Source organism: Protopterus annectens, chromosome 10.part0, assembly GCF_019279795.1.
Source record: "Protopterus annectens isolate FY-2018-M chromosome 10.part0, PAN1.0, whole genome shotgun sequence".
Classification (NCBI taxonomy): domain Eukaryota; kingdom Metazoa; phylum Chordata; order Ceratodontiformes; family Protopteridae; genus Protopterus; species Protopterus annectens.
In genome coordinates this window covers 400912509-400931783 of record NC_056744.1, presented here as the reverse complement: position 1 = coordinate 400931783, position 19275 = coordinate 400912509, and the positions used below count along the sequence as shown (strand labels likewise).

Below are 19275 nucleotides of genomic sequence, written 5' to 3'. Positions count from 1 at the left end.
GCCCATTGCCATACCTGAGGGTTTCTCGACAAAGGGGGTAAGATTTGGTTCCGCCTTGCTTGTTCAAGTACCAGACCACAGACATGTTGTCTATCTGAATTGCAATTGTCCCTAGAGGAAGACAGTCCTGAAAGTACTGCAATGCCAGAAGTACCGCTCTCAACTCCAGAACATTGATATGCAGATGTGACTCTTGATCCGTCCGTGTGCCTTGGGCAGTCTTTCCCTGAAAATGCCCCACCCTATCAGGGAAGCGTCCATGGTCACAGTGGCTACTGGGGGGGGGACAAGGGGTCTTTCGATTGTGACATGGAGACATCAACCACCACCGAAGGTCTCTCTTGCAAGAATTCGTGATGAGAATCATGTGATGCATCGGTAGTTTGTGGTAAGACCACTGAGCAAAGAGGAGCCATTGAAGAATTCGCATATGCATCCTTGCGAGTGGTATAGCCAGGATTGCTGCTGCCATCAAACCTAGCACCTTCAAGACCTATGCTGCTGTAGCTTTGTTCTTTGACACTAGTGAGTTGAAGTGTTGGCGGAGAAGTGAGACTCTTTCGATTGGAAGGCATAGAGTGGTAGTTGAGGTATCCAACTCTGCTCCTATAAAAACGGTATGCTGCGATGGTGATAAGGCAGACTTTTCAAAATTGATTGTAATGCCTAATTGATGGCAGTGTGTCAGAGTGTATTGTGTTGCCTGAGTCAATTGATGCCTGGTGGTAGCGGTGAGGAGCCAATCGTCTAGGTATGGAAACACCTGGAATCCTAGATGCCTCAGGTGAGCCGTGACCACTGCCATGCATTTGGTGAACACTCTGGGGGCTGTAGTGAGACCAAAGGGCAGGGCTCGGAACTGGTAATGATTGGCTCCCAGCCGGAAATGCAGGTGATCTCTGGAGATCATCTTTATATGATAGTACGTATCCTTGAGATCTATGGAGCACATCCAATCGCCTTTCCCTAGGAAGGGAAGAATGGACTGAAGCGTGACCATTCGGAACTTCTCTTTCTTTACAAACTGGTTGAGTCTGCTGAGGTCCAAGATATGTCTCCAGTCCCCTGTTTTCTTTGGTACCAAAAAGAATCTTGAGTAAGTTCCAAATCCAACTTGGTCTGTTGGGACTGGTTGGATGACTCTTTTTTTCTAGCAATTTGTGGACCTCTATGATTGCGTGTTCCCTGAGACTGGGTGGAACATCTGGGATTCTGTTTACAGAAATGGGAGGGGAAGAGAATGGTATGAAATATCCTCTGGAAATGATGCTTTGTACCCATGTATCTGATGCTATGTTTAGCCAGGCTTCTGGGTACAAAGACAAGTGACCCCCGACTGCCTCCAGAGCCGAACAGCCAGGCCCCCTTTCAGGGGCGCTGGTAGGGTTGACCAGAGAACTGGCCCCTGTCACCCTGTTGCTGCGGACCCTCTCTGCCGCAGGGGTGGCATCTTCCATTATAACCCCCTCCTCTGCCTCTAGAGAGGGTTTCTCCACGTGTGTCCTGAAAGGCTCCCTGTGCTTTCCGGAACCACATTTTCCCTCCCCTAGGGCCCTTGGGGTATGGCCGAGTAGGGGTAGAAAAACTGACTCCAACGGCAGATAAGGTCTTGCCTTCCTGCTCACACCTGGTTAAAGTTTCCTTTACTTTAGGCCCAAACAGTGATGAGCCATCGAATGGGGTGTTGATAAAAGAAGACTTAAAGGACTCCGCAAAGGAACAGAGACGCATCCAGGCTTGTCTTCACAGAGCAATGCCCGAACTAGTGGCTCTACTCGAACCATCAGCTGCATAAGATATGAGACGCATGGATGAGTTCACAACTGAGTTTAGGGTAGCGAGCTGTGTGTTGACTTTGTCGGCAACCCCTGCAGCTACCGTACCCTGGAGAGTATCTCCTAGCTCTTTCAGGAGATCTCTTTGTAGTCTCGTAAAATGGGTTAAGTAGTTCAGTGATCACAGAGAAAAAGTTGCTGAACTAAACATGCGTTTCCCATATCTATCCATGATCCTAGAATCTCTGTTAGGAGGATGGATAGATGTGGATGTTTCAGACACTTCCTTTTTGGTGGCTGCAGCTACCACCATGGCATCAACAGGCACTCCTTTGGTCAAAAAGGCCTTGTCCACTGGGGCAGAAATTAATTTATTTGGCTTGCGAGAGACAGGTTCCATGGCCTCCGGTGACTCCCATGCCTTACGAGAGATCAGTTTCATGAGCTCGGCGTAAGGTGGAGACACCCAAGAAGTGAAAGGTTGAGACGCAAAAGCCTTCAAGAGCACAGACTTGTCCTCAGTAGGAGTCTTGGACTGCCAATTGCCCCTCTGACTAAGGATCTCTAATATCTCTGCAAAGGAGATATCCTCAGAGGGGGATCGAGGGGGACCTTTCTGACTCATCCAAGTCCATGTCAAATGTCAAAGACTCCTGTGGGGAGTCTAAGTGCCTCCTCTTGCACAGTCTCTTCCTGGACACCACCTCAGTGGGGAGATCTGGGGAGGTCTCGGAAGAGCAGGGTATGCCCTGTGGGGGAACATGAGGCTCAGGGTCTCTACGCTTAGGGGGACTGGTAGACGAAGAAGCAGACACAGGAGCTTGAGGGGAGAGTGAAGGCTGAACCGATGCTGACATTGTCTTGGGAGACAGGACTCTCCTCATAGCATCGATGGCGCCATGGCTCCAACGAGAAGGGGCAGACGGACCCGAAAGGACCATCCGATTCTCCCGCACCAAAACCATGGGCTCTGAGCCCGAGGTAGGAGTTGAGCTCATCTGAGCCGAAGCCCCGAGAGGAAGAGTCGGCGCCGACAAATCGGTCCGACTATCATCCTCGGACCCGATGGGAGAGCGTTGGCTCCTAGAGTCCTCGGTCAGCGCCGAGGACATCCGAGTAGATGGAGCCGATAACACTGGTGCGAGTCTCGGCTTCAAAGGTTCGACAATCATCGGTTCAGGTTCCTTCGGCTCCGAGGGCCTAGTACGGCTCGAAGGAGGAGTAGACAAATCCGGTGCAATGGTCTTCGGCTCCGACGAAATGGTCGGGCCGACAACAATTTGGCAAGTCCTGTTGCCTGTAAAAGCTTCTGCACTAGCCGATCCATGTCCAAATCCGAAAAGCTGACCGAAGACTTAGATGAATGCACTGAAGGTGCTGACTGGAGCAGAGGAGAAGAGGGAACCTCAGAGACTGGCTCCAAGACTGGGAGCTGGCTCCAAATCAAAGGGACACTCGGTTCCGAGAGCTGTGGAACCGATGACCCTGTACCCTTTGAAGTTCTTGCTTTTTTACAACTTTCGAATCTGAAGATTTAGAGGATTTGGAAGAAGTGCTGGCACCTTCCTGGCTACCCAACACCTCAGAAAAGGAATGTTGCAGTAATCCCCTGTCAATGAGTTTCCTCCTTCTCTCCAAGAGGACTCTTGATGAAAACGAATGGCAAATACTGTAAGTGTCTTGGAGGTGTTTAGCCCCCAGACAGTAAACACACTGGACGTGTCCGCCAGTGATGGACATTTTCTGCCCATAATCTGGGCAATTCTTGAATCCCGATTTGGGATGAGACTTTTAATCCGACATGCTCTAAACAGTACAAACCTGTAGAGTACAGATAACAGTATACTGAAATCTAAATAGGGTAAAGAGACCCAACACTAAGTAAGGAAAGCAAACTATAACCACACCAGGCACTATCTACCACAGAAGTAAAACTATAAATTTCAAATACAGGGCTAAAAAGGCCCACTGAGAGAAACCTGACTAGAAGAATTATTGTTATTATTAACTCTAAATAGGGCTAAACGGCCCACACAAGACGACTAAGCCAACACAGGGCACTAACCCACAAACTACTATTTCTATATTATAATTTTAACAATAACACACAAACTGTTTAGATAAATAAGATCTAACAGAAAGAAGAAGAATTTTTATCAAAAAACTTGCTATTTTTCACCAAATGGTCTAAGCTAGCTGGATCACTGAGATCTCTCTTGCCGCGGCAAACTAGATCTGGGGTAATTCCAGCAGTGCATTGTGGGATAAGGGGCTTGGTCTCAAGCTACTGGCAAACCTTGAACTTTGCTATAGGCCGTGTCGGAGCCGAGGATCGGCTCCGAACCCATCAGTGAGAATAAATGGCGAGATTTAACAACTTCACATTGTTCTACTCTAAACAAAAAAAAAACAGAATAAATGGCGAGATTTAACATCTTCACATTGTTCTACTCTAAATAAAAAAAAAAACAGAACATTCTACTCTGTACGGAAAACAGACCCATAATGCAGGCTATTATACATAGACCAATAAACCAGAATGCTGTACCATTTAAACTTTCAGCTGACCAGACTCAAACATAGCCGCTCTGATTTACAATACTAGAGTTTATGCAAGGATGAATTTTATGTCTATTACACATGTAACAGAGCAAATGCATTTATTAAAACTCTCTGATGTCCAGCAATGCATAATTTAAAAATAGCACAATCTACATATGTTGCGTCTTAATTAAAACTTTGAAATTTTCTCTTAAACACTAAATGTACCTAACTCGAATCGAAGCTTCAGAATTCACCCTCTCTCTAATCTCACAGGGCAGATAGTTACAATACAATAACAATCTCTGCAGCAATGAGTAACAATGACATTGAGATGGAACTAGCACCCTAACATTTACCTATGGAGTATGGACCTATAAAATGTAAAATCATTTGGTGAAAGGATTAGAAGCAAAAAATGTACCCTACTTAAAAGAATAAAAAAAGCAGTTCAATGCCAGCCAAACTTCTTAAATCACCTAGCAAAAGTAGCCAAGTTTACTTTTATTTGCTTAGTTCTTAATTTGTTGACAGTTCCATGGGGCATACCACAGAAGTCCATTTAATCAAGAAATGAGGGACAGGGACAGGAACAGGTTAAAAGCAACATATACAGCAATTAACTGCAATAAATCCATGAACTTTTTTTTATACAAAATATTTATTGATAACTTGTTACAAAAAACATCTAGCATATAAATTAAAGGGGAAATATGGTGGCAGATGACTGCCTAGTCCATGTATCCTGTATCCTTTTAGGTTGTACTGAAGCTTCTACCAGAAATTTGAACATAGTTTTACTTTGTTGTTTCTGTCTGCAATCTGCGACTAGTTGGATGCCTGTTTTAATTTAATGCAGGTTGATACTACTTAGCAACTTACTTGACAGGATGGTTCAGAAGTGAAAGCTCTGGACCAATTGCCTGCCCGCTTCATTGTCTGACTGGGTGATCTCTAACTGGTTTTGTTCCAATTTGCTGATGAGGATATGAGTTAGTGTTATGTTCCTACAAAGCGGCTGTTTGAGCTGCTGGCTACATCCTGCTGTTGTCTCAGTTATTATTTTATTTGCAGCTGAATGTGCTTTACCACTGGTAAGCGCTGACTGTGGAAAATGTGACTGTTGCTGCCACATTAGTAGTGAGCAGGCTGTACGGATCTCATCCATTCTGTTCAATGTACTCATGCCTTATATTTAAGGGACTGCAGTGTTTGCACCTGGATGAACAATGGACAGACTTTAATACTTACTGATTTTTTTTCTCCTTCTCATTTTGAGGTTTGTTTTTTTTCCATTTTGCTCTCATCCACTACATGCTGACCATCATCCTCCCTCTTGACCAAACAGTCCATTTAATCCTGTCCATTGGGATAAGGACTGATTGACAAGAGGACAGTAATCAGAATTTTTTTTCCTTTATACGTTCTTACCCTTAAAGCACATGCCCTGAAACCTGCCCAGAAATTAGTATGCAACATGGGTCACTGAGGGTGTGTCACTCCCTTCCATGAATGATATAATCCCTCAGGACAGCACTGCCCCCTTTGAAGTCAGCATTTCCCTGAAGTCTTTGGTCTCCACCAGAATTTCAGTCATGGAATGTACACCCCAGGTATATGTCCTACACCTTCTTTTCAAGGAGCGGAAAGCTGAATAAGACATATCACTGCACTCCTTCCCCACACCAATGCCAGCAGGAATCCAACTACTAAATTAACTTGGGTTGCTGGGGGTCACAGTCAGGGCTCTTTTGTTTTTTTTAAAGACCTTTACTGAATTATCACTTGTGACATAGGCAAATTTACATTTGTATAAAAAAGCAATCAAACTGTATTAACAAGTTCACGTTAACAAACATTATACGTCACATATATTGCTATGTATCATATAACCTAAGCAACATTAGATAAGTTATTCAATTCCTGCCTTTTTTTTTAAACAAGATACATCTTTATTAAACCACCACTTATGACATAGGCAATCATACAGTTATATAAATGAAAACAATTCACACCAACACAATCCCTAGTTGCAAGCATTTTTCACATCACAAACCATATTCTGGCACACTCCCAGTTGCTAACATTATACAGTATATCACAGTTTACTATCAAAATGAAGAATGAAGGTTTGGGAAACACAGGAATGTCGAACTTCAGTTGGCTGATTTCCACATTGCCAACCTTCAATTCTGTGAGTGTCCACTGCAGCAAATGTCACCGTGCATTCACTGATACGTGGTTAACGTTACAAATAGAGATTGCGGTACAGTGCGAATTGGCAAATTTATCCGTTTCCTCACTGTAGTGTGATCTCAGAGTTGGAATATATAATTTGCAGGGGGTGTTGAGGGGTGCAGGGGGGCTTGGTCCCCCTGCAAAAACATGAATTACAGTGTTGTGCAGTACGTTCGTACTGAAGAAAAACAGGCAGCTAAGTGTACACTTACCACACTGCTGCAGAAGGTGCATAGGGAAAAGGATGTCGAATAATGTTGAATTTGCATAAATCAGCATGACATTCAACATATTAAGCTAATTAATATGCAGTATGTCTGAAATATGAGTAGCTAACATGAACGGATTACGTTCTGAATTTTGCAGTTTTAATAGTAAATCATATACCACTTATAATTTACCCAATCATTTTCAGTCAAACATTACATAGCTCATTTAAGTCCTGCATTCTTTTAAACTTCATTCCTCTCGGTATGTACTGTTCCCACTATTCCCATTTTTTCCTCTGTAGTTTGCTCCTACCCTTTTCTAAAGATCTCACTTCCAGTTGTTTTATCTCTGTTACTATATTCATTACTTCTAGTATAGTTGTTTCAGATTTTGATTTCCATTTTCTAGTAATTGCTTTTTTGGCAGCCACCATAATTAGACACAGCAAGATCTTACCATGTTCTAGGCAATTCCAATTCTGAATCACAGCTCAGAAAAATCACCTCCTTCATCACATCAATCTGCTCATCCAGCATTGCCGGCAGTGCATCCCACAGGGAATCCTTAAAGTCTGCCAACTCACTCCACTCGCAGAAAATATGTTCCCCATTACCTCTTTCTTCCCTGTCACACCTCCAGCACTTGTTGTCTACCGGAGGAACAATTCTCTGGATCTACTTGGAGTACAAAAATATGTATGTAAACACTTCCAAGCAAACATCCTAAATCTTCTAGATTTTGTTGCATATTTGGGAGACATACATATATCCTCCCATTGTTTCTTTGTGAGCTGCTTATCCAGTCTTTCTTCCCAATCCTTTCTAATATCCTGATTGATTCTTATAGTTATCGTGCAATATTTTATATGCTTTACTAATTATTCCTTTTTTACTAGCAACTTCTGTTCTAGAGTCTTCTAAAAACTCTACCAGGGCTAGTCTTTTGTTTAGGACTCCCTATTTCTTTCTCTTTGTCTATACTCTATCAATCCTTGACAGAGAAGGCAATCTCTAACCTGCAGTCCAAATAAATTCTTAGCATCTGCACATTCTATTATCTTTCCCTCTCCAGTTATTTGTTTCCAATACCATGGTTCCTTTGCAAGTTTTCTCCAATAAATTCCAGCCCCATCTTACCTATTATCTACATCCCTAATTGCAGTCTTCCCTATCAGCAGAATCTTCTTTCTCCATTCTAATGTTGGCTTAGTTCTTAGGATTCTCCCAAAACAGGTATCTTAGTTCTTAGGATACTTTCTGCTCCTTTATAGATATTAATACTCTGTATGATTAGTGTTATTCTCTTTAAGGGCCTGCATCCAAAATCCCAGTCTCTCATTGTTTCTTGAGCTTCCCCCATTGATCACCATCCCTTTCCACTTTGAATTATAGCTTTCTGCTTGTGTTATGTATAGGAGCCTTAAAGCTCTGAAATACCCCTTCATATCAGGTAATCTCAATCTATCCTGTTGTACTGGAAGAATCAGTTAATCCCACTTGACTGTTGCCATCTTCCCCTCCCAGATAAAGTCCTTTAGCACTTTATTAATTGATATCCACAATTTCTCTGGTTAATAAAAATATGCCTGACCTGTGTAAAAGACTAATAGGACTAAAAACATTTAACTGCTTGTATCTTACTATCCATATCCATATATCAGAGCTTCCATTTTCTCAGTTTTTGTATAATTTTTTGTTTAGTCTCTTCCCACATATCCTTAGCTGCCACACCAGAATCATTTTTAATCCATACTCCTAAATAATTCATTCTATCATGCCCCCATAAATATGGATATTGCTGAACCAATTCATATGTGGATACATAATTTACAGGGCACTGTCAGACCCCACTCTGATAGATGTCCTGCATATCCACAAAACAAACAGCACCAGAATTACCAGTCTAAAGATTTAAACCAGAGACTACCCCTTCTATGGAACAGGGTCCCCATCCATGTGAAGTACAGTTCCTCCCTAACCCAATTCAAGTGCAACTTGGACAACTGGATGGGAAACCAGAAATTCATCCCTGGTTTGGCACCTATGTCTCTAATGGATACATATAACATGTAAATAATTAATCTCCCAAGCCTATGCTTACACTTATGAAGTGTATCAGAACTTGTCAGAGATTTGGGATGCATGGCTAGAATTAAAAAGGCCCTTGTGGTCATTAGCCCAGTAAACATCTATGAACCACTATTACCGTTGTTTTAGCTTCATTAATTTTGTATCCTGAAAATATATGAAACTGTCTCAAAATGTTCCACAACACTGGAATGCTTCTTTCTGGTTTTGTCAGTTATAAAATAACATCATCTGCAAACACAGCCAGCTTTTCTTGACTATCATACCAATTGTTTCCTTGAATTTCTGAGTCCCTAATTTTCTTTGCCAATTGTTCCAAATATAATGCAAATAACAAAGGAGAAAGAGGACACCCTTGCCTGCTTCCTTTGCCCAAGCAGAAATTATCAGAGAGGGCCCCACCCACTTTAATTTTCACATCTGATTCCTCATATATCCTCCTAATCAACCTTATATTTTTTTCAGGGAATGCAAATTCTTTCATTACCCTGCTTATAAAGTCCCAGCTTACTCTGTCAAATGCTTTCTCTGCATCAAGACCCACCAACAATGGTATTTTCTTACATTCTGCTTCCCTCTGGATCATCAACATTCTGTTAATGTTGTCAAGTGTTTCCCTCCCCTCCACAAAACATCTGAAAAGATCGCACAATAAAGCAGAATCTCAGTTGAAGAAAAAGAACAAAGGGTCACCGTGTCATTTTTTTTTCTATGATTGTACAGGAGAATCTTTTGCAGCATTTTGAAAAATAAAAATCTCTTAAGATATATGTTAAGCTCGGAGCTCTACCTGCTGGATCAATTAGCTTAAAGCTATTCAGACACATGCATAAACTGGTTTGGTGGTAGTATCAGTACAAGACACACACAAGGGAGAGCTTTGGGGTACTGGTCTGATCATAGGCGCTTCCAGGTGCTAAGACAAAAATTATCTAAATAGTAATAATTGAATGTGATAAAAAATGCTTTGTCTTTTTTAGATGTGCAGATGACGAAAACAAGATGGTACACTAAGAACATGATTATTTAGGAAACTACTTCATAAAAAAATTAGTTGGAAGCTAATATTATGCACCTCATTTGTATTATAATATTCCTTTTTTGCAGTTCCTTAGAGTAAAAATAATTTGTTCCTCTAATGATGATTATGTTAACTTTTCCCAATTTTGACACAAAAGTTTATACAAAGGGGTTATAAGACTAGTTTAGTTAAGGCAGCAAAAGAAAAGACTCATCAGAAAGCTGGAAGTGAGTTACTGGCATATATTAATAAATCTAGTAAGTCTGAAACTGCCATTAGATTTGCCACTACTTTTGGGTAAAATGATAAAGCACTGGCATCTCTCGTGTATAAATATAGGGACATTCTAACAGTGGAGCAAGAACTGGCAGAACTTTTACCTGCCCACTGCAAAGTTGCATATAGAAAAGAAAAATACTATTGGACAATGGTTTAATCGTTACAGCCAGACATATGATTATGTGAAAGCTTTCAACCAGGTGAACCTACAAGGAGACCCATTAAGGGGGTGCTCACTATATGGACATTGTGCAACCTGTAATGTAGTAAATAAAATAACCATTTTTCTTCTGCTAACTCATCCAAAGTTTTTGATATTTGTAGCCTGGCTACATGTCAGAGTGAATGGGTGATTTATTTAGCTATATGCACATATTCAATGTTGTATGTAGGGAAACTTCTAGAAGTTTTAAAACAAGAATTTCTGAACATTTTAGTGACATTAGATATAGCAATCAAAAAAGCTTACTTTTCAAATGTGTCTAAGCACCCTGACTGCTTCTTTTTGGTTTATAGGAATAGATAGAATATCAATAAAAAGTCCAAATAAATTAGACTGGCAACACAGACTAACACAAGCCAACAGAAATAAAACAGGGCAATGTGATCCTGTAACTTTAATTAAAAATGAAAAAGTTACCTTGAATTTTCAAATCTACATCTGATTTATCTTGTCCAGCAACATTGCTGGCAACACAGGTATAGATACCAGTGTCAGTGAGACGCACTTGATCAATAGCCAGGGTTCCATCAGGCCTGAGACTGTAGTGATGTCCATCAATCAGCAAGGTGGCATTATCCTTTAGCCAGTTTATAAGTGGAGGAGGTGTGCCATCAGCAATGCAAGGAATCTCAATACGATATCCAACACGGACTCTGTGAACACGAGGAGCAGGTCGAATTTTAGGTGCAACTGTAAAACATGTAAACAGATCCACTGGATTAAAAGTTGGATAATTACGTTTCATCTGTTGTAGTTGCAAAGCAGAGGCATGTGCAAACCGGAAGACTTTCTCAGTAACACTTCAGCTGATGTCTGGACACTACTTTCTAAACCTAAACAGTCTTTCTTCATAGTTAAATTAGCATTTCAGTTTCCAGCTTATGTGACACGATGGACTTCACTTCACTTTTTAATGCACCTACCTTGTTCCACATCATGACTAAGGTGATTCCCCTATTAACTCTGTTTACCTAAGAACCTATTTCTTTTTCATAAAACCATTCAATACACTTACATTCTGTCCTACAAGCTGTGTTTGGTCTGTTATAACTACAATGTGCATATTGTATGATCTGCAACCTGAGCTATGAATTCCACTGTTCTGCATATAAGTAAACAATGGTGATCTTTATTTTTTTTATTTTTATTTTTTGGCATTCCACCTCTCACTGGCACTGGGCCCAGAGATAGCACCCATTCTTTTTCAGCCAGTCCCCATCAGAAAACAAAGGTGAGTAACTGGTACCTGAGACTACTATATTTCAGAAAGGAAGAAATTCCTGCTTTAAACCTTAGTCTTTGTTTTCACACCATGCAGTATTCCAGTACTGTGGAGAGGGGGATGTGGTTATCTTGCAGAGGTAAAAAAAGTCTGGATAGAGGATCAAAGCCAAAAACCTTTCATCTGCTTATATGTCTAATGTATAACCTAAACTCATGAGTCTATGGCTAAATAAGCGGATGTAGGAGCACAAGATCCTCAGACTATCTAAAATCAGGAGACCCTGGACAAACCTGAGTAAAGATCTAAGAAAAACAAGGTCAGCAAAAAAGAGAGGGGAGAGAGGACTGCTCCCCTTCAGTCCACAGAGTGTAGAGATAAATATAAACAGACAGAAGTGGCAGACTTCACAACACCCATGCAGACGGGAAATAGAGGTATGACTGCTGAATCTTACACAAATGCACTGTATAAGCACATACACGAGTGCGTGGATCGTGCCATCCTCAACAGAACCAAGACGCTATCCTCCAAAAAAAGGAAGCCAATCTGGTGGTCCCCTGCCATAAACAAACTCTGCAACAGAAGGAAGAAGCTGTTGCAAAAAAAGAGTAAAATCCCAAGATTGGGGGAACTCCCTGGTCAGCCTCAGCAAGAAGCTGAGATCCCTCATAAAATCCTCCAAAGCCAGTTATGAAAATAAAATCGCCACTGATTCCAAAGACAACCACAAAGCATTCTACAGTTATGTCAAGAATCTCAATGGCAACACTCAGATTGGCTCTGAGCTACAGCACAATGGCACAAGATATACAGAACCAATCGATATTGCCAACATCCTGGCAGACAGGTTCAGAGCTAACTTTACCCCCTCTCACACTCCAAAGGGCCCATCTCAATACCAGAAGAATGCAAAGCCCCTGTAATCAATCACAGATGAACAAGTAAAGACCGCACTCTCCAAAGCCAAGAACACAGCATCCATGGGACCAGACAACATTCCAGGCTGCGTACTGCATGAACTACAGAACGAACTGGCACCCCACCTAAGTACCATGCTGAATCATAGCCTCACCTTAGGCTATGTGCCTACTGAATTGCGCACAGCAACGGTTATCCCACTTCACAAAAGGGGTGCCACCACAGACCCCGAAAACTACTGCCCCATTAGCCTGACGAGCCTGGTCTGCAAGGCCATGGAACGTATCATCTTGGAGCTTATAAACAAAGATGGGATGAGTAGAGAGGAACAATCACCTCCTTTTTTCTAGAGGAGAACTCTTTTGTGATGAGGTGTGCCACATAGAAGGATTTCCTGACTACTGTGGTGATGTGGTTATCAAAGGAGAGGCTACCTGTGTCCCAAGGTCTTTTATCACACTTTCAGTGTTTAGTGAGCTACCACCTATGTGGTAGTTCATGGGTACCAAGTTTTTCCCAAAGGGGATGCCAATATACTTCTTGGCATTGAGCTTGAGGCCATGACTTTGACACCAAGCATCTGTCTCTGTGAGGCCCTTTTGTAGAATGTCTTCATCATTAGGTGATTCTGTTATGGCTCCCAGTTTTCAGTCGTCTGCGAACTTTGTTAGCCAAAGACCTTCTGTGTTGGCCTGCACTTCAGAGAAGTAGATGCCAAACAGGAGTGGTCCCAGGACTGAACCCTGTGGAACTCCACTTGTCACTGGTTTGAAGTCAGATTTGGAGTCTGTAACTTTTACAGTGTGGGTTCTGTCAGTGAGCCAGTTGGCAACCGCATCTTGTGACGGAGGGATTTATACTAGTTTAGTGAGTTTAGCTATAACTCCAGAATGGGGGATGGTGCTGATAGCCTTGGCAAGGTCAAGATAGGCTGTGTGAACCACCTTACCCTCGTCTACGGCTTTGGTGACTGCCTCAAAGAAGTCAATCAGGTTCAGGAGACATGATCTGCCTTTCACAAACCCGAACTGGGTGGGGTCCAGAGTTTGCAGGTTACCAATGTCTTTGTTTATGAGTTCCATGATGATGGCACAGGTGAAACCAAAAGATGTTTCAAGTCCTGTAACTCCTTGCCTTTCTCCTGCAAGAACTTAAACAAATCATCATCAGCAGAAGCAAACAAACCATTGTTATCCAGGGGAGCATCCATCAACTTAGCTTTTATGTCACCTGGCAGAGGTTGAAGCCTTAGCCAGGAACACCTCCTCAATACAGATCTTGAAGCAGAAGCCCTAGATGACGCTTCTGCTGCATCATAGCTACACTTGATAGAATGGCGAGCCACCTGAGAGGAAGCCCCTACCAAAGATAAAGCTGAAGTTTTCCCCTGATAATCTGGAAGGTCAGAAACAGCTTAAGTAGCCTGGAAAAGGACAGTCAAAACATATCTAGTCATATGAGTTTGGTAGTTAATAGCATTATTTATTTATTTATTTACATTTGTTGACCGGGAGTGTCCGACTGGACGTAGGTCCATTTTCAGCGGAGGCCCAGGGAGAAAAGCTCCACAGTTAAAATAGACAGTAGTTACATTGGATTACATAGCGATTAACAATTTAACATAGCAATTACTTACAACATATTTACAGATGAAGAACATAGTACATCAGTAGACAACTGGAATCTTTATCTGTGAAGTACATAACAGACATTAACAAATGTTACAATAAGAAGTTCCTGCTGTATAATAAGTACTAGGCTTATGAGCATCTGAGCTTGCTATAATCAAGGTAGTTAGTGGAGTGGAAAGAAAGGTAGTAGTTGGATGGGATGGGTGATATTAGAGTGGGAGTTGCAAGGGCATAGCCAGCATGTTTTTAGGTGCGCTTTTAGTAAAGTTTTGAAGTGGGTGCATGATGGTACGGAGGTAATTGTGGGTGGAAGGGAGTTCCATAATTTGGCTATGGTGCAAGAGTATAGTGCTTCACCAGCAGAGTTATTGGCTTTAGTGATCTGCAAGTGATTTTTGTTGCTGGATCTTAGTGGTCTGGTGGTGTGATAGGGTTGGAGTAGATTCTGGAGGGATGGGACATTTAGTGGATGGTTTACTAGTTTGTGGGCGAGTGAGAGTTGATACCACTGAAGGAGGTGAGGGAGTTCAAGCCAGCCCAGTTCAGCAAGTGAGAGACAGCGGTGACTATGGTAGGATGCCCCCTGTGGCGAATTTGGCGATTTTGTTGTAGCAGGTCTCCAGCTTGTTTAGATCGCATTGCCTTAGGTTGATTGGAGGGGCATAAAGTAGGGTGGAGATAAAGTACGGAGCATGAAAAGCAAGAGTGGCAGAAGTATAAACCTTCATTCCCAGTCTTTCCATAGTCCTACTTTCCCAGAGGGAAGAAGTTTAGTGGTGTGCAGTGATTTAGAAGGCTTATCTGAGGCCACAGAAACCACTAAATGGTCAGCAGATGGACACTTGTAAAGAAATGTGCAATCTTTAAAGACTTAGTAAAAATGGTCAGACTTGCTAGGAGCAGGGGGTTGAGAATCCAAAAACTGAGATGCTGAATAGAAATCATCCAGTAAAGTAGGCAAAATTGGAAGAACAGCAGATGGTGAAGGAGACTCCATCTGTAGGAGCTCATAATATCTCTTTTGCACATCAGAAACTTGGGAGCAAACCCATTTGAAATGCTCCCTCATCTTAGCAATTGTATCTCCAAAAGTAATCTATTCAGTAAGAGATTCTGGACTAGTAGATTCCTCTTCAGGACAAGCATACTCTAGAGAGAAAGGAATCTGGGTGGAATAGGCCAAGTATTCCTCATCCAAAGAAACCTCCTCATCAGATGAATCCTGATCCCTAACTCTGTTGTGAGCAGAAGATGTCCAAAGAGGAGCAGGAAAAGAGACACCCAAAGGAGACTTCAAAGTCCTAAGGGCATTAAATAAGTCCAGGGTAAAATTCTGCCACTCACTTTGAGGATCCCTGGGTGAAGAAACATGCTTTGTTTTTTGCTTCTTTTTACATGGATGTCCACCTTATGAAATGTGGAAGGACCTGACATCAGCCTACACTCAATAACTTTCATTGGAACCTCCTCCCTCACCAGAATTTGTTAGAACTCCCATAGGTCCTTCTGTAATAATGTCTTGGTTCCCTTGACCATCCAAAACAGAGGTCTGCAATGCCTCTGAGGAGGTGCCTGTTGTCAGATCCATGGGGCCTTTGAAATGGCTCCAGCCAAAGAATCCAATACCAGAACCGGCCGAACTTCAGGGCTTTCATCAGCCTCGAGAGAAACATCCGATGTAGGAGATGTAGCTGAAAAGTCTGACCTAGGTTTTTTGGCCTTTCTCTTTAGTGAAGAATCAACATCAGGCCTAGAAGTCCCCTTCACCACATCTTACGCTAAAAGTTTGAGATGCTGTTTTTCCAAGTAAATAGCAAGAGATGAAATACAACTTCAGAGTGTCTTAGGCACAAAGGCCTGACAAATACTGCAAGTTTTGTGATCCTGAGTAGGTGCTAGTCAAAACAAGCACTGCTCGTGACTATCTTTATGTGGAATTTGTCTCCCACACTGGCATTTGCCTTTTCTGGATGACATGTAGAAACCCCATAGAAAAAAGCAGCAGTAAACAAGAAAAGAAACCCCCAAGAGGCACTTATCTGAAAGGCTTGATATCCAGCAAACAACTTGGGCAAACAGAATGACGATTGAAGATGGCATTCGGACTGGAAGCAGAGAAGCTCAGAGGATGGTACAGCTGGACATCACTTTTACACCCTATGTACATGAGGAGCATATGTGCGACGTATGGTGTACCTTAGGTAGTAAAAGGCTTTGCTATATTGGCCGTTTGTCAGGCCTCCCTTGGCAAGAAATCCCATGTTAGGAATACTGATACAGCAGAATAGAAGGATATCTGAATGTGTGATGAAAAGGCAGACAACTGGAGGAGTTTTCTGCAGATGGGGTGAATGGGGATGTGCAGATATGCAACTTTAAATTCCAGTGAGAAATGAAAGGCCTGAGGGAGGTTGAAAGGAAGGAGAGTTTATAATGATAGCATCTTGAAAGATGGCACCTCCAAAATGGTGTTGAGGTAAGACAAATCCAAAACTGGTCCCCAAGTACCCTCTGTTCTGAGCACCAGACAGAGTTTTGAATAAAAGTCTCTTCCTAGATGCTGGTGTGGCACTGGTTCTATTGTGTTCTAGTTGAGGAGACCCTGCAAGAAAGGATGACATAAGTGTATCTGGTTGGAAGGAGGAGTAGGATTGCCCTACAATGATGAAATTTCCCTCCAAGACATCTTGTAACCTTACTGAATGATGGATAAATAGAAGTTATGTACTCACCATAATGTTCCATGTGAGTTGTTCCATCTCGCCTTCATTCTTCACTGATGGGTTCAGAGCCAATCCTCGGCTCTGACACGACCATTTAGCAAAGCTCAAAGTTTACCAGTAGCTCGAGACCCAGCCCCTTATCCCATGATGCACTGCTGGAATTACCTCAGATCTTGTTTGCTGCTTATACCATATCCTAGTAAAAGAACTACTCTCCCTAGAGAGGAAGAAGCATAGAGAAACCAGGATGAAGCCAGTCTCCAGGTCAACTGTTAGCTAGGAGGGGGATGGAGGGAGGGATGTGAGAATGAAGGCGAGATGGAAGTTCATTCTTCACTTATGGGTAGCGTCCCTAGCACCCTAGATCCCGGGTGGCTCACGGGAGTACACTTTTCAGGACCATAGAACCAAAAGAAGCCCTGTCCCTGGAGGCCTTATCCATTTTGTAATGAGTGATAAAAGTGTAAGGCTTAGACCATGTGGCTGCAGCACAGATGTTGTCAAGGGGTAACTTGGCTTGAAAAGCTGAAGAGGTAGAGACTGCTCTGGTTGAATGAGCCTTCACCTTATGAAATAAAGGCATATTAGCAGATGAATAAGTGTAAGTGATACAATCCGATAACCACTTAGACAGGGTTGTTTTAGCCACTGGTCCACCTTTTCTGGCTTCCGAGAAGGATACAAAAAGCTGGTCTGATTTTCTAATGTCTTTTGTTCTATCCAAATAATATTTAAGTTGACTGTGAACATCTAGTTTGTGCAGCATGTATTCTAATTTGTTGGTATGGTTGGGGAAAAAAACAGGCAACTCAAATGACTTGATTGATGTTAAACTCAGAACATACTTTAGGCAAAAAGGAAGGGTTTGTCCTAAGGGATACTCTGTCAGCATGAAAAATCATATAAGGGGATTTGATAGATAATGCTTGAAGCTCTGACACTCTGCAGGCAGAAGTAATTGCTACTAAAAAGACAGTTTACCATGATAAAAATATGAGCTAACAAGATAATGCTGGTTCAAATGGGGGAAGAATGATACGAGATAACATGAAATTCAAATTCCAGGGAAAATAAGGAGTCTTTACTGGTGGCCTCATGTGAAGGGTACCTTTGAGAAAGGCCTTAGACAACTGGTGAGACATAATATTTAGTCCGACAATACCTAGATGAAAATGAGATATAGCAGCTAACTGTACCTGGACAGTAGCAGCTGCTGCTCCTTCGTTAAAAATCTTAGTCAAAATTTCAAGAATATATGACAACGGAGCTTGGTAAGGATCAATGTTCTGGTTTGAAGCACAAATAGAAAATTGCTTCCATTTACTACAGTACAATTTTCTGGTGGAAGGTTTATGGGAAGCCAATAAGATTTGACTTGTATCATAAGAAAGGTTATGAAGCCTGGCTATGCGGGGAACTGGAGCAGCCAAGCAGTTAGCTTTAGTAACTGCAAGGAAGGGTGAAGATCCCCTGACGGGTGTGTCAGAAGGTCTGGAGCTGGGTCCACATGGATCCTCCAAAAGATGATGGTTAAGAAATGGGAACCAAATCTGCCGATGCCAATGATGGGCTATAAAAATGACAGTCCATCCCAGTGACCTTGCTTTCTGTAAAAATCTGGTTATCAACGGAATGGGGGAAATGATAGAAAAGACCCGGGGACAAATCGTGGACGAGTGCATCCCTCGGGGGATCTCCCGGAGGAGGTATCATGGCAAAGTAGCTTCTGCATTTGGTGTTGATGTGACTGGCAAAAAGATCGCAGCAAAGCTGGCCCCATGTGCGGAAAATCCTGTCCACAACTTCTTGTTTGAGGGACCACTCGTGGGGCAACAAAATTGCCCTGCTCAGCTTGTCCGCTATCACGTTGGATCTCCCCGGGATGTGTGTTGCTAACAGAAAGCGTTGGGATGATACAGCCTACTGCCATACTCTGAGGGCTTCTCGGCAAAGGGGATAAGATTTGGTCCCGCCCTGTTTGTTCAAGTACCAGACCACTGACATGTTGTCTGTCTGTATTGCAATTGTCCCTAGAGGAAGAGAGTCCTGAAAGTACTGCAACACCAAAGTACTGCTCTCACCTCCAGAACACTGATATGCAGATGTGACTCTTGATCCGCCCATGTGCCTTGGGCAGTCTTTCCCTGAAAATGCCCCCCCACCCCCACCCTATCAGGGAGATGTCCATGGTCACAGTGGCTACTGGGGGTGGGAGTACAAAGGGGTGTCCTATTGTGACATGAAGAGACGTCAACCACCACTGAAGTTCCCTCTTGCAAGAATTTGTAATCAGAATCATATAGTTCATTGGTAATTCCTGGTAACACCATTGGGTGAACAGAAGCCATTGAAGAATCCGCATATGCATCCTTGCTACTGGAATGGCTAAGATTGCTGCCTCCCA

General features: G+C 42.5%; 1 protein-coding gene across 1 annotated transcript in view; it reads right to left on the bottom strand.

The window, feature by feature from the left end:
• Positions 1–19275, bottom strand: part of HMCN1 (hemicentin 1) — a 5606893-nt gene that overhangs the window by 3104885 nt on the left and 2482733 nt on the right. The window contains exon 24 of the mRNA XM_044085314.1: positions 10792–11064. Within this exon, the coding sequence (XP_043941249.1) occupies positions 10792–11064 (273 nt within the window). The remainder of the gene's footprint in view (positions 1–10791; positions 11065–19275) is intronic.